The 14,870-nt window shown below is 35.9% G+C and overlaps 1 protein-coding gene across 5 annotated transcripts in view; it reads right to left on the reverse strand.

The window, feature by feature from the left end:
* Positions 1 to 3,430: 3,430 nt before the first annotated feature.
* Positions 3,431 to 14,870, reverse strand: part of TCEA1 (transcription elongation factor A1) — a 28,074-nt gene continuing 16,634 nt past the window's right edge. For 4 of the 5 annotated variants that reach the window (XM_065627132.1, XM_065627134.1, XM_065627136.1 and 1 more), the window contains 7 exons: positions 12,593 to 12,680; positions 11,403 to 11,551; positions 8,655 to 8,711; positions 7,543 to 7,697; positions 5,517 to 5,663; positions 4,304 to 4,375; positions 3,431 to 3,740 (listed from right to left, as the gene is read on the reverse strand). In XM_065627132.1, the coding sequence (XP_065483204.1) occupies positions 3,732 to 3,740; positions 4,304 to 4,375; positions 5,517 to 5,663; positions 7,543 to 7,697; positions 8,655 to 8,711; positions 11,403 to 11,551; positions 12,593 to 12,680 (677 nt within the window). In that variant the 3' untranslated portion in view covers positions 3,431 to 3,731. The remainder of the gene's footprint in view (positions 3,741 to 4,303; positions 4,376 to 5,516; positions 5,664 to 7,542; positions 7,698 to 8,654; positions 8,712 to 11,402; positions 11,552 to 12,592; positions 12,681 to 14,870) is intronic. The other variant, XM_065627133.1, reaches the window with a different exon arrangement.

Below are 14,870 nucleotides of genomic sequence, written 5' to 3' on the forward strand. Positions count from 1 at the left end.
TTTCATTTTTCTTCTGCATTGCAATACACTGACATTTGCAATGCACCTCTTTTCTGAAAGATCTTAACAAATTTTAATGCTGTGTTTTTATGTTTAAGCTTACACCCAGAACGAATGGCGGAATGCTGGTCCCTAGATACCCTCGCGGTATCTCTTAGAAAACCCAAACAACCAGCCCACTCCCCTAAAAGTCATGTTATTTTGAGCCTGTTCGATGCTGGATTTAATTGAAGGGGAGGAGGAAAAAAGAATAATAAAAATAAAGGACATTCACCCACACAGAAGGCAGATTTTTAACTACGTTTCACCACTATATACTTGATCATTATGCACAAACTTTTCTCACGGCAAAAGTGAGTTGCGCTGAAAAGTTACTATAGACAAGCTGCTACATGAACAGCAGGAGAAAATCATCATATTGACACAAGGTATTATTTATAATTCATCAAGTAAGAAATTACCACAAAATCAATTTATCCCGGTTTGAAAATAAGCACGGTTGGTTTGCCTTGGCATTTATCTAACGGCAGGATATCATTAAGCTCTAACACCTTTCCAGACCACCGGTATTCTTCCTTCAATGTCTGCACTTCACAAACCAATAAATCCCACACAACATGCACACTGTTAGAGACTGCTCTTTTCACCAGCCTGCTAAGCAGTATTAAAATTGCATGGGCTTCTTCAGCCAACATATTGTGCTTTACACTGACCTTTAAATTCCAAAGTCATTAGCACAATACAAATGAAGGTGAGGGGAGGAAATATAAATATATGTATCTCCCCTGAATGGTCCTACCATACAAAGACAGATTAAAATTCTTCACACAAAGATCATGTACTTATGTGTTCTGATTACAAAGGACATCTGAAAAAGAGAAATACTATCTCAATGTGAAGTAATTTTCAAACAAGTCTGCTCTAAACAGCAATTGAGAAAAAGTGTCTTCTGCCATGAAAGGTGTAAGCATCATTTCAATGACATGAATTAAAGATTTTCTATACTAATGTAACTAAATTAATCCCAAACCTTTTAAAATGGTAAAACACTTCAAGCTTAGTGATGATCTAGCAAAACAGAAGCTAATACACAGCTGTATGAAATTGTAATTAGAAGTGAAACTCCTCAGGTTTATTGATGTGAATGACTACTGATGATCTATTTCAAAAGGCAGGGATTTGAAACCTAATACAACCACTTCTAGCAGAAATAAGACTTCATGTTGATGAATTTAAGCTCTACCTAAGCTGGTATGGGTGGTAAGTTTCAATTTAAAATGCTCGTATGTGAACACAAGTGGAATCCTGAACCCTGGGCAAAAAACAGGTGTTTCCTTTACAATGCCTGGTAAGTGCAACAGGCCTTCAAAGTGGGAATCGCAAAAGCCAAGATCATTGAGCAGATATTTACCTTCTGCTTAGTGCTAGTCAAAAAGAATCATTCAGTACAAGACATTTTAAAACCTACTTTCTACTGCGCAAGTTAAATGAATTCTTCACGAGGAAATGTCTTCTAACTATTTCTTTCACTGCAGGAAAGAAATTTTTCCTTCTACCCTGGGGACACAAGAGAAGATGGATGAAGGCTGTTGTCCAGTCAGAAGGTAACATTAGGTGAAACAACATTTTATTTGAACTCTACTTGGATACACCTACATCACAAAAAGAGCTATTGCAGTTCTAGTTATTTTAATAAAGTCCAAATATAATTTCCAAATACAGAAAGAAAATTACTATATGTTCTCAAAAGGTAATTCTCCTAAGTGTCACAATCCAGCATAAAGACTAAAGTACACGTAGCGTGAGGAAGGTGATGCAAACCAACCTGTGTCTGTCCTGTATTTACGTTGCAAACAGTACTGGAAATTTAGGTCTACTTGGCATCCAATCTGCAATCATTTCTAACACAATTTGTTAGACTTGTTCCTTCAGTAAGGTCCCCAAACAAAGCAACGTAATTGATACTAAACATCTGTCATTAGTTTGTTGCTGTCTTAAACAACTTGGAAAAAAAATCAATTATGCATCTTTAAGTAACTCTTAAGAAGTAATCCTGTCAAAGGACCTACATATAAGCTAAAAATAAACCCATTCAGTTAGTAGAAAAAACCAGAATGTTTTATAAATTAGGGCAGTAATATAAAATAAATTGAGTTTAAAATGTTTTATATAAAGCTATGCAAGAAACTTTAAATGCTTAGCAATTTTCTGCCTAAAAATGTTTGTAACTAAACTTCTCCTTTGCTTTAATCGTTTGTCATTTCAAAAGAAAACCCACTTTTCCTTACTTGGACAAGCTGACTGGAAAAGCTTGCTCTATGAAGTATTTACCTATCACTTCTTGTCTTGAAAACTCAAGTGTCATTGTACTATTTCCAACTCATTTGTTATGACGGTCACCACCATGTAAAAACATATTAAACATACAAAAATCTTGGTTTTCCTGTGCAGCCAAGGAATTTATTCTCCAGGAACTACACATACTCTTCCCGTCCCCCTATGAATCCTTTATATGTTACCAGGATAGACCTCCTCAGCCTCAGGCTTTGATAAATAATATAAATTTAGGTATAATGAAAGAATTTAATCTCTCCTGAAGATATTGACGTGTTTTTCCTTGAAAGCACATTTGAAAATACTTCTAAAGATGTGCATTGTTAAAAAGCAGGCTCTAACAAAGCAGCATTTATATCATTCCACATATAGGAAAGACCATAACTTCAATAATTTATTCTCACCTTCAGGTCTATGCTTGACATTGGATACTCTACATCTCAAAATTCAGTTCATGAACAAAATTAATGTCATTTATATGAAGTGAATTTCATACTACCTCCCCAGACAGTTTATATTGTGATGAATTTGCTAGCTGGTGTTATTAGGACAGCCTACAACACAATGCCTTTGCTTATTTACAAAGTCTGAACTAAACTTCGTTGTCAAGCATGTTAAGCAAAACTGAACACTCAAATCAGATTTAACCAACTATCTTAAGACATTCCTAGAAATAATACCTACTGATAGAATGTAAAATGCATGCTTTGGGCAATAAAAAATATTGCATTGATTAAGGCTGGTTATATAAACAAGATTAACCAACCACTGCAAAAGACGTCATCATATCCACCAATACATCTCCAAACCCCAGATCACAAACTTAGTCCTAACTCAGAAACAGTATGCACAAACTAGGAGTCAACTAAATTGTTATTTAGTTAACAACTGAGTTTAACGTAATTAGATGAAGTTAGATACCTTTTCTCTTTGCAAAACTAGTAAACGCAGCAGCAAGAAACAAATTCCATTCTTAGAACCAAACAAATGTGGAGATGTAAAATACATATGGGAGGAGCGTGTATGTTTCAGACCGCAAAAAATACAGTATGTTATTCACATGGTTAAAAAAAAACCCAAGTCAATTACCAAAATGTTTAACCGGTAAAAGTTTAATGTCAACTTACTTATAAAAATGAAAAAATATTTTAACATTCACCATACAATTGAGCAACCTGGCCCTACTGACTATCAGCTATAGGAAGGCATTTAAGGAAATGATGGTTGTGTCAAAACAAAGGCTAACTTCGGGCATGTATGCTGCTTTAAAAAAAAAAAAAAAAAAAGAAAATCAAAAAACTTATTGTTTGCTGGAAGCTAGATGCTTAGCCTAGTTTTTAAAGCTAATTACAAAATCCTCCTTTATACTGGTCCAGATGTCTTGAGAATTTCTTCTTCTAACAGAACTGTCAAAAGAAAAGAATTTTTATGAGATCTTCATACAGCTTATTTCTAAATCTTTGCAAGAAGAAACAGAAATATGACACCATAGTTAGGATATGGAAATTACTAGTTAAAGCATTTGCTTAGACCATAACCAGTCCTTCACTCAAGATTCTTTATACAGACACTTTTGGAACAGCCACGTTACCGAAGGTTTTAAGGACAAATGAACTCTTCCAGGTACTGCACCAAACCATTTCTGAGCTTTAGAAATTATCTGGATATCTTGAAGTATAGATTTGAACGATATTCAGTAACAAAATATGCAAAACAAGATGCATAATTTTTTTAATGCAGTAATCTTAACATACGCTGTGCAACATGGCTCTGCAGAGCTGCAGCGTTCTTAACGCAGAAAAATAACAGAATGAAGACATCACGACTCACATTGCCTGCTATTACATCTTAAGTTGTATATTTTAAAGGCCTTCATTTGAGTGTGTCTTCACTTTATTGGACTAACCAAAATTAAGCACAGAGCCTGGCTGTCTGCTATTAAATATGCAGAGCAGTCTCACAGTCTTACCTTCCATCTGTTTCCACATTCATTACAGACAACAAACGTTGTCATGGGTTCATCAGCACTGCGGGTTTGAACCTTTGGCAAAGGCAAGAGCCAGAGACGAAAAAGAAAATCAGTGTCTTAAACTTCTGTTAGCCTTCAATATAAAGGTTAAAAATCAAAGTTTAACATTAAGGAAACACATTTGGATAAAAATACAAGTCAACTTTCCATATCAATTGAAACTGGCTTTTTGTCTAGACGATAACGCAATCATAAACTTATGTTTTGACAGGTTTAGAAGCATAAAAATTTCAGCACAGAAACTGTGCACATACTTCCAGGAAAAGATTCTGCAATAAAACTACCTGTTTAGTACAGCTTTACATATATTTACTGATGCCAAGGCTTAAAAGTCTCATGATTGAAAATCAGCTTTCTACTTAAAGCGTCTGATATAAAATATTAAATCATAAATGCAGTTGATCCAATGATCAAAATTACATGCCCTGAAGCACTGCTAAACAAATTAAAGCCCTACTTGCATGTTATTTCCTAATTAAAATAGAAAAAGGTTGTAGGAATGATTGTAAATCAGTGTCTAGTGTTAGTCAAATGGTAGATTTTTATATATATATATATATATATATATATATATATATATATATATATATATATATATATATATGTATGTAAAAACACAAAAATGCTCTGAGCAACCTGATCCTGTTAAAGATGTTCCTGCTCATTGCAGGGGGGTTGGACTAGATGACCTTTGAAAGTCCCTTCCAACCCAAACTATTCTATGATTCTATGTATATCATATGTGTGTGTGTATATATATATATGTATGTATCATTATTTTCTGCTACTTATTCCCTTTGTAAAGAAAAGTTGACAGATACTAAAACCAGTAAATTAGCTCTTCTCTACATAACACTATATTAATAATACATAAAAAGAAGAATTACCAAAAACTCAGCATTGCAAGGAAACTTGACATTTCAGGCTATATAGATTCTCAGCTTGGATTTACATAAAATCTTTGGTAAATTAATACAACCAACATTCTTTATGTAAGCACACCTAAGCAGATCCAACTGTCTTCACATATTTTGCAATTTGTTTACATTTTCATCTAAGTTCACTTGGTAATTAAAACTTTTTTTCTCTGACGATCTTTATATAGGACTTCAGCTTTGAAAAATGAAAACTAAGAATGTGAATAATCATGTACCTGGGTGTATGTACAGTTCTTCTTTTTGCACTTGCCACACGTAAACAGATCAGTCTGGGTACCTCCTGTTTTAGCCATCTGGTGCTCTCTGATAGCTTCTTTGGTCAGATTTTTGCGCATTTCTTTCAGCTCATCACTTGCCATTTCCTGTTATGGACAAAGAGCAGAGAAAGTTTAACAGACAGTTTTTGTTTTAAACAAGTCATTACCACTGTGCAAATACACATATTTTTTTATTTAAAATCCATGAACGGCAACTCTATTGAAAGGCAAAGTAATTCTACAAGAATTTTACAAGACTTAAATTGTGGTAGTTCACAGTAGAGAAGCTAATAGTTAAAAATCAGGAAAACTTGCAATATCAAACACCTAGAAACATTTCTACATAAATGCATTTCTGAAGCTCAGAAACGTAATCGAGAGATAAGACGGAGGAGGACTAAAAAGTTCTCTAGAGAGGAAGAAAAAGATCTAAGTCAGATCCTTGCATAAGCATCTCATTGACCTACAGAATATTATTATAGGAAAAATTTACGCTATTTTGACCATTTCCATATTCGTCCTGAGACAGACAGTACAGCCATAATTTACCATACAGACCAGAAGTCATATACACTTAGTTTCAAAACACTAACTGAAAAGCTCAGATTCACTGGTTTTCTTTTTCATTTAAAACAGTTCTAGTGTGCAGATCTCCACAATGTACAGTAATCAAGTGTGCACAGCAAGAACAAGTTGTTCCATTTTTCTTCAATCAAGTTTTACTCCACAACCCATGCAGATGTTGAATGCAAATCTTGTATTAATGCTGTTTCATTTTAGAAGTAATCTTAACACTAAGGGGGACTTTTTAGCCATTAGAATTTTAATCCAAGACATTAATTAAAACAAAGAATGGGCACTGGACAACATAAAATGTATGTTTGTGCATATGTGCATACACACATGTAGAACGAAAAAAGATACACCCTTACGATACAATCTACTTTCCTTTACACATTCCTTTATCAGTCTGTTTGCCCATACCTTTTAGTAAAACTATAGAAAACAAACAAACAAACCAAAAATAAACACCTCTCCTTTAGAAAAAGCTAATCATTATTTTAATTACTTGATCATGAGTTTAATTTCTTTCAGTCTCCAAGATACTTCTATATAGCTGATTTGGTGGGGGTAGAATTCAATACATACAAGCAGAACTACAAAACTGAAATCAGATACTACCAAGCTTTTGGTTTTTGCTCTCATAAAATCCAATTTTTTGTTTGACTTCCTAGATTTATTTTGATTTGTAAAGACAGTAAGCATCTGAATGGCAACTTGTAAAGACAGTGAGCATCTGAATGGGAATTTCTATTCAAGTGTCCAAAACATTCTTTCAGTAACATACATTTAATTTGATTTAAAGGGCAACTCTCCTAGTTTATTTTCTCTATCATTTATGGCCTTTTCTATTTATTGTGGAGAGTTTCCTTCAAATTGACTTGATGTATTCTGTCAAATGTGAGATAAACTTTAAATAAACACTAAAAATGCCAACAGGAGAGGGACTGATCTTTAGAACCACAGTGCTATACCTAGCATGGGAGTATAACAGCAGAGGTTAGTATCTGAAAAACAAACGGCAAGACAGGCTAACACATATATCCAGAAAGGTGAATGGGTAAGCAGCTTGGAGTCACTGGTCAGACATATTTACATATTCCTAAACTTAAAAAACCACCACTGATATATCCTGCAGCCTCTTAAAAATGGCACAACACATCGTGTTTCAGGAAATCTACACACAACAACTTACCTGCCTCCTGACTTACAGACAAATTCAGATATTTAGGAAACATTAACAGACATCACTTTAATCCCCTCTGCCACAATACAGTCCTGTAATTCAGACTGCGCAAGCCACAAACAAGCCACAGTAATTCAAAAGTGCAGACAGCTTACATAAATTACTTTTATGGCTAATAAATACAGGCCAGGATGTAAATCCAATAAGGAAAGAGTTCAAGACCTCTGTTTTACTTACCTCTGCTGTCATTTTGGCAAACTTGTCAGGAGGAATGTTCCCACATAACACGTTTTTCCTTAGGTTAGGATTCTTTGCATCCTTGAGATTCGCTATTCTACTTCGTACCCTATTTTTGTATTTCATATCAGTGTTTTTTAATTCTTGAAAAATAGGTGCTTTGTATTTAAGGAACAAAACATTACCAGGTAAAACAGAGCACTATAAAGGATTCATTTTGGGGGGCAACTTTTCTAAAGCGATGCACTTCTCCACTGTTGATCAAGTCCTTCCCTCCACCCCAACCAAGTTACTTTCCTGTTCAACACAGCTGACTTCATGTCCTTCTGAAGCCTAATTGTCGTTTGGCACATGGTGAGTGAAACACAAATTTTTGGGTAGTAGGATCTCAACTGAAATTGTGAAAAGTCACCCATAAATTTATGTCCAGTTCCTTGACCTCATCCTAAGGATTGATTTCTAACCCAAATATTCAAACACTGGCCCCTCACTAACAGAATTTTAAAACAGGTTTGCAACAGAAACAAGAAATTCCTTAACAGGAATGGTGGCCGACTTTAATTACTGAAGGACATTAGCAAGTTAGAATCATGAAGCTTACACTACTTCTATGGTTAAGAATACCTTCTCCCCCTCACCAAAAAAAAAGCCCACATCTCTGCTCTGTAACTATTCAAACACTACTACTATGACCCTTTTCAAAATTTCAAACTGGAAATAAACTTGCAGAAAATGAAATAAAGACATTAGAAAAAGATTAAAACCGATAACAAGAAAAGATTTTAAAATAACATAGAGGAGCCCAGCATTTGACGTTAGAATGCTTCAGTAAGATGTAATACTGCTGCTACAAGGAAAACACACCGAACTGAAAAAAACTCATACACACCCACCTACACACATTCCTATATGGTTTAAGGCAAACCATTTAGGCTGTGCTTTTTTTAAACACTAAATGGCTGCACTGATGTGTTGAACACGGTTTGCTATTTTTGTTTTAAATTAAATTTTTAAATATTTAATAAATAGAACCAGTCAATTAATTTTAACACTCTTGATGTTTTTAAAAAATACTCTTGTTCTAGAGCACATAGATGTAAAACAAAGGATATCTTCTTCAATCTGCGAACCAAGTTCTTCCTCATCAGCACCAATAGCAATGTAATCATCTGAGGAAAACAAATATTAAAATATTAACAACCTGATAATCTGATCAGTGTTCCATATCCCCAAGAGCCCATTCAAAACTCTGAAACTCAGCAAATTGTGAAACAACTGCAGTGTATTTTCCTCTTGTATAGGCAAGTTTAATTTACTGTACACTTCTCCTTTCAAAACTTTGTAAACATATTACTTGGAAGAACAAAAATAAGTGAAATGAAGAGCAACAGAAGTTTAAAAAAGCAGAACAGCCCTAAAACTTTCTCAAAACCAAAAATTCTGACATCTGTTTGCAAACACAAGTAGTAACAAAAACCTCTGCTATACAGAAAAAATTTAAATATTCTAATAGGCTTGACGAATACCCATCTCCATGGCATATCTGTGCATAGAATAGACCATTATAAAAAGAAAATGTTTTGCACCATGTTTCATCAATTCTTTCAGTCCACACAATACAAGCATAAGTAATTAATGTTTTCCATGAGCACGAGAGGAAGATTTCATTAGATAGATAGCAATTACATAACAGAAACAATACAATCATATCTTTTTTTACATGCAAAGCATAGATGTGTCATAAAATACGTAAACAGAAAAATAAACCATAGCAATCTTGAAGACAATGCAACATATGACCTAAAATGTCTCAAGATAATAAAAATTTAATGAAATATAACAAGAGAAAGTGTAGAGTCTTGCATCTGGGCAGGAACAAGCCCAGGTTCCAGTATAGGTTGGGGAATGACCTATTAGAGAGCAGTGTAGGGGAAAGGGACCTGGGGGTCCTGGTGGACAGCAGGATGACCATGAGCCAGCACTGTGCCCTTGTGGCCAAGAAGGCCAATGGCATCCTGGGGTGTATCAGAAGGGGGGTGGTTAGTAGGTCAAAAGAGGTTCTTCTCCCCCTCTACTCTGCCCTGGTGAGACCATATCTGGAATATTGTGTCCAGTTCTGGGCTCCTCAGTTCAAGAAGGACAGGGAACTGCTGGAGAGAGTCCAGCGCAGGGCCACGAAGATGATCAAGGGAGTGGAGCATCTCCCTTATGAGGAAAGGCTGAGGGAGCTGGGTCTCTTTAGTTTGGAAAAGAGGAGACTGAGGGGTGACCTCATTAATGTTTATAAATATGTAAAGGGTGAGTGTCATGAGGATGGAGCCAGGCTCTTCTCAGTGACAACCAATGACAGGACAAGGGGCAATGGGTTCAAACTGGAACACAAGAGGTTCCACTTAAATTTGAGAAGAAACTTCTTCTCAGTGAGGGTGACAGAACACTGGAACAGGCTGCCCAGAGAGGTTGTGGAGTCTCCTTCTCTGGAGACATTCAAAACCTGCCTGGACGCCTTCCTGTGTAACCTCATCTGGGTGTTCCTGCTCCGGCAGGGGGATTGGAGTAGATGATCTTTCGAGGTCCCTTCCAACCCCTAGCATTCTGTGATTCTGTAATTGTCTACTATCTCTGACCAAAACCCTTACTTATGAAGACGGCTGCCTTTCCAAGACAAGTTAGGACAAATTATAAACAGTCTGTGTTTTCCTCCTTCTCATGTTAATACGGGTGTATTTCAGTGAGTAATCCAAACACCATTTCTCCCTCAATCCTCATGCAGAAGGCTATAAAACCACAAAAAAACCTTATTGAGATTGGCATTTGACCCATGGATGAACATCTTATATGTGCTGTGGAAAGTAAAAGAGGAAAAAGAGTTCTTGAAAAACTAGCTAAAATTAAGACTACACAAATACTAAGATGCTATGTGCAACTCTCTGGGCACAAATTATTTTAGAACTACATATCCAGAGGACCACAAATTCATGGTCTTTTGTCAGCTTTGATTACTGCCTGTATCTGAATTTATGTGAATTAAAATAAAGAATAAAACAGTGAAGAAGCTAAAAATGGATGACTCAGAAATCTGCTTACATTGTGTCAGGTTACACTAAGCTAAAACCAGAGGAACAGGAGCTTACGACTTACAGCCGTAAATTCTAGTAGAAGAGAAGGATCCACAAGAAAAAATTCATCAATCTCACGAGTCCAACTTCAGTTTGCTCTTAATCTAGCATAACATTCATTTTGTCAATTTAAAGACAACCCAGTGTACACAAAGGAGGAAAAAAGAAACAAACAAACAAACAAACAAAATCCCCCCAAAACCGAAACAGTCAGGGAATTTACAGATGCCCAGAAGGCATGAAGACAGAGCAATGCAAGACTCCCTTATTGCAGGCATCTCAATGAAACTTCAAGATTAAACCAAAACAGAAAGGAGCCTTCAAAAACCAAAATATGAAGGCCACAGGATCACTAGTGTAAGAAAGACAGGCACGCATACAGTAGCACTCAGTCAGAGACAGGACAAAAAAATAGCAGCTTCCACAAAAAGATTTAAATGAGGCACTAAGGGGGCAATAACCTTCCTGAAAAGACATTCCACTGTAGGCAAGATATCAGATGAACAGAAGCCACAAAATGTCTTGTATCATCAGCAACAAAAAAGTATTTCAATACATTCCCATGCTGTCAAGTTACTCATTACTTGCAACTTGGGTGGACTGGCCTATGGGTATATGCACACAAATGGGCATAAACAGAGTTTATTCTGTCCTATGGAGAAGGAGAAAAACAGAGTGGGAAGAACTGAAAGAAAGGAGGAGGAAATAGTTCAACTTGAAAATACAGTCTACAAAGCTCACCTCCTGTTCTGAGAGCTGCAGAGAGCATTTCTCTACATTTCACTCGTACAGAATCCGAAGTGCTTGGAGCCCGGGGAAAAGACGGGATGAAAGAATTTGAGGGAGCACTACCCTCCTCCTTCCTGCTGCTGGAATTGCTACTTGAACTGCTAAAACAAGCAAAAAGAAAACTAATATTCATGTTTTTTCCCTCCCTTTGAATAACTTTTTTCCACGGCAAAACACACGTCTTTTGCTACATCCATTTCAAGGTATTGCAAAAAAAGAACCCAGGCCACCTTTTTAAAGCTACTTATAGCTCTAGAGTCAATACAATTTTAAAAGTGTCTTTAAAATATTTACTTGGGTATTCCACACAATAGACACACAACAGGTATTTCATTCCATTATGTGGCATAAAAGTTCTAATTCTCAGTTCTCTATATTAACATGAAATCTTTTCACCCCCGTGGAACTTTACTTTAAAAAAAAGTGAAGATATATCACACTAACATTCAGTCTGTAGTGAATGCATTGCATTCGGTCTGCTTACTGTAGTGAAGTGGTACCATGGTCATAAACAAACAAGTAATGTAGATTTGCAAACTGGAAACCAAAAAGTTTTCAGCTTGTATCAGGACAAACGGTTAGCAGTTAAATTTCAATCTGAAAATGGCTGCTGGAAACAGATTCACTAAAATCAGAAATACATAGAAGAAATGGGCTTGCAGATACTATTTTGCAAACGTTCTTCAGCTCCTATAGCGTCATTAACTTGAGCTCATTTTTCTGATAACATGAGTTTACCAAAAAAGTGCAGAATGGGATTGTTTATTAAACATAAAGGCTAACAGACAAAAGAAGTATTCTAAACCACTAACATATGCAATTACCACAAAGCTGTGACTGAATGCTGTTTTACAGTTCTCAAAGCTCAGTGCTAGTATTGGGAGGAAGAGGTATTTGACAGATGAGACAGATGTAATAAAAAATAACTAGTCTGGCCATATCTTGACCTGTGGCTTTCATCTTCTTTTATGTCAGCAGCAGCAGGATTTACTTCCCTAACAACACTCCGTTTCTTGCAAAACTCTTAAGTATTTCAGAGAAGAACGTGGAAGTTGTCTCTAATATGAAAAATTTGGACCAAATAGTTTAATGTTAATTTATATTGAGTGAGGTTATTTGCATAGTCAGGAAGAATTAAGCACCTTTCTTCTCTTGCTTCAGGGCTGTTTTGTGAGGAAGATGCAGGCTCCTTTTTCTTTTCTTCAGAATCTTTATCAGTTGAAGGTCCATCTGGAAATACAAAACATGAGAAACCCTCTTTTACCCAGAAATTGTAACTGATTCAAAGCAGTGGTAAAATATTTGTGAGTTCTCCTGGACCTGGAAATACTATCTGCTCCCACTCTGCTTTGACCTTGTCTTGCAGTACAGATTTCCACTCTTCGACACCCTCCCCAGCCCCGCAAATGGGAACTATGACAAAACTTCAGATCCTTTGAGTCAAGTCCAGCATCTGCTTCAACTGGCAGTGAATACATGACGAACATGTAGACTTTTATGATTTATTTTTGCCAACTGTGCTGCATAAGGTAGACAATAACTTCTTAAACTACTGCATCAAGTCTCTGGAGTTTGTCTTCCATGTTTTAAATATAAGCTCCTACTAAATACATGTCATTCTTTTTAATTATATTCACAGGATTTCTACCAAAGGACTGAACCAAGTGAAATGGAGGTGTGAAAGCTGCCATGGTTGCTCAAAAATATAAAGATAATTTTCATATGCTTTTGAAGGAGTTTTCCAGACACACACACACTATTTTCGGTGATATATAAAACTGCATGGATCATAGAAGTTCTTTGCTATGACACCTAAAGTGCACAATGCGCAGAGAAAGAAAACCAATCCCATTTTTAACATGCACATTCACATGACTGCTCTCTATGGCAATAAACACTTCCATGATGTATAATTTAAAAAAATGTTCTAAATATGCATGTGATCTCATTTACTCTCACAATTTTTTGAAGTACATGATCGTTTTTGTCAGAGGCTTTAAGACAAAATGATAGATCAAACAGGTACCTTGGGCTACGGCTCAGGTTCTGCAAATAAGCACAGCTACCTTAGAGCTGAGCTCTGCTTCAGCCCATTTACCTCCATATTTTTTTCTGGCAAGCAAGTTGTCACATTCAGAGCAGACCTGGCTATCTCCTGCTTATTTTTGCATCAAATACACCGCTATGGTATAGCTGGCACCTAGCTTGAGTTTATCAAACACTTCCATTTAGCCCAGCACCATCTCACCAGAGAAGGCAGGTACCTGAGAACCTGTCAATACCCCAATCGCTTCTTTCACCTGTGCAGGGCAGGTACACATGAGGCAAAGGCCCAGCTCTTCCTACACCTGCAGACCAGTCTACACCAGTACTTCTCAAGCCAAGCTCAAACTTCAGCAGCTGAGACAACTGGCACATCTCCAGCAAATATGCCTTCAAAACTACAATTTCTTTAATCACTTAGAGTTTAGAGTCTTTTGTTCAATACACTTTCAGAAATCTGAAAATAACATTAACAATATTCTCTGTTTGCTCAAAATATTCTCCTCAGTGTTTAAGACATTCATTCTTATGGATAATACACTGGAGATCACCAAGAGAAGGAGATCCAGTGTCAAGAAGTATTCACTCTTAAACCTATACATTAATAAGGATTCCTTATTTTATTAAACTACTGTACTGACAAAAGACCAGAATGCAATTAACAGCCTGCTAGGCTAGACAGCATTTGAGCTATCTTCTGGAGAAAGGAAAAAAGTTATCCTCGAGAAACTAAAAGTCCCTCCTAATTAACTTATTTTACATTCAACGGCCAGACTCTATTGCAAAGGAAAAATGACAGCTAACGGGAACTACAAACCACCACAGAAATTCTAACAAAGTAATATGGCCCTTCTGTTAAAGATATTTAAAAATTACAATGAGCAAGTGATTCATGTTAGGAAGTCTATAGAACATCATAAATATTATATAACATAAATTACAAGTTGCTTTAAAGACGCACAATTACCTTTTCAACTTCATACAGCTATTAAAACTTACCCAAACTTTTTTTTTTTTCAGAAACAAACTGAAATTGTCATCAATTTTAGGACTGAAAACTGTAACTTGACAGTTATTAGCTATGGTAGCTTCAGAAGGCCATAAAAAAATCTTTAAGCTTTTTTTTAAAATAAGCTGATTCATATTAATGCTTCCTTAAAATAAATACAACAAGCTAGTAAAATGAATTGACTATTAGCCATTGGAATAAGACTATCAAATTCTGACTACTGCACTGCAGTTTCTATCTGGGAGTTGCAACTAATTTGAAAGATACTTCTACCTTTTCCAGTGAAATAATCTCTCCAGGGTAAATATGACAGTGTCCTTTGTTACCAGAACAAAATTTTTAATATAATAATATACGGTCAGAGATAA

This window comes from Caloenas nicobarica, chromosome 2 (genome assembly GCF_036013445.1).
Source record: "Caloenas nicobarica isolate bCalNic1 chromosome 2, bCalNic1.hap1, whole genome shotgun sequence".
NCBI lineage: Eukaryota > Metazoa > Chordata > Aves > Columbiformes > Columbidae > Caloenas > Caloenas nicobarica.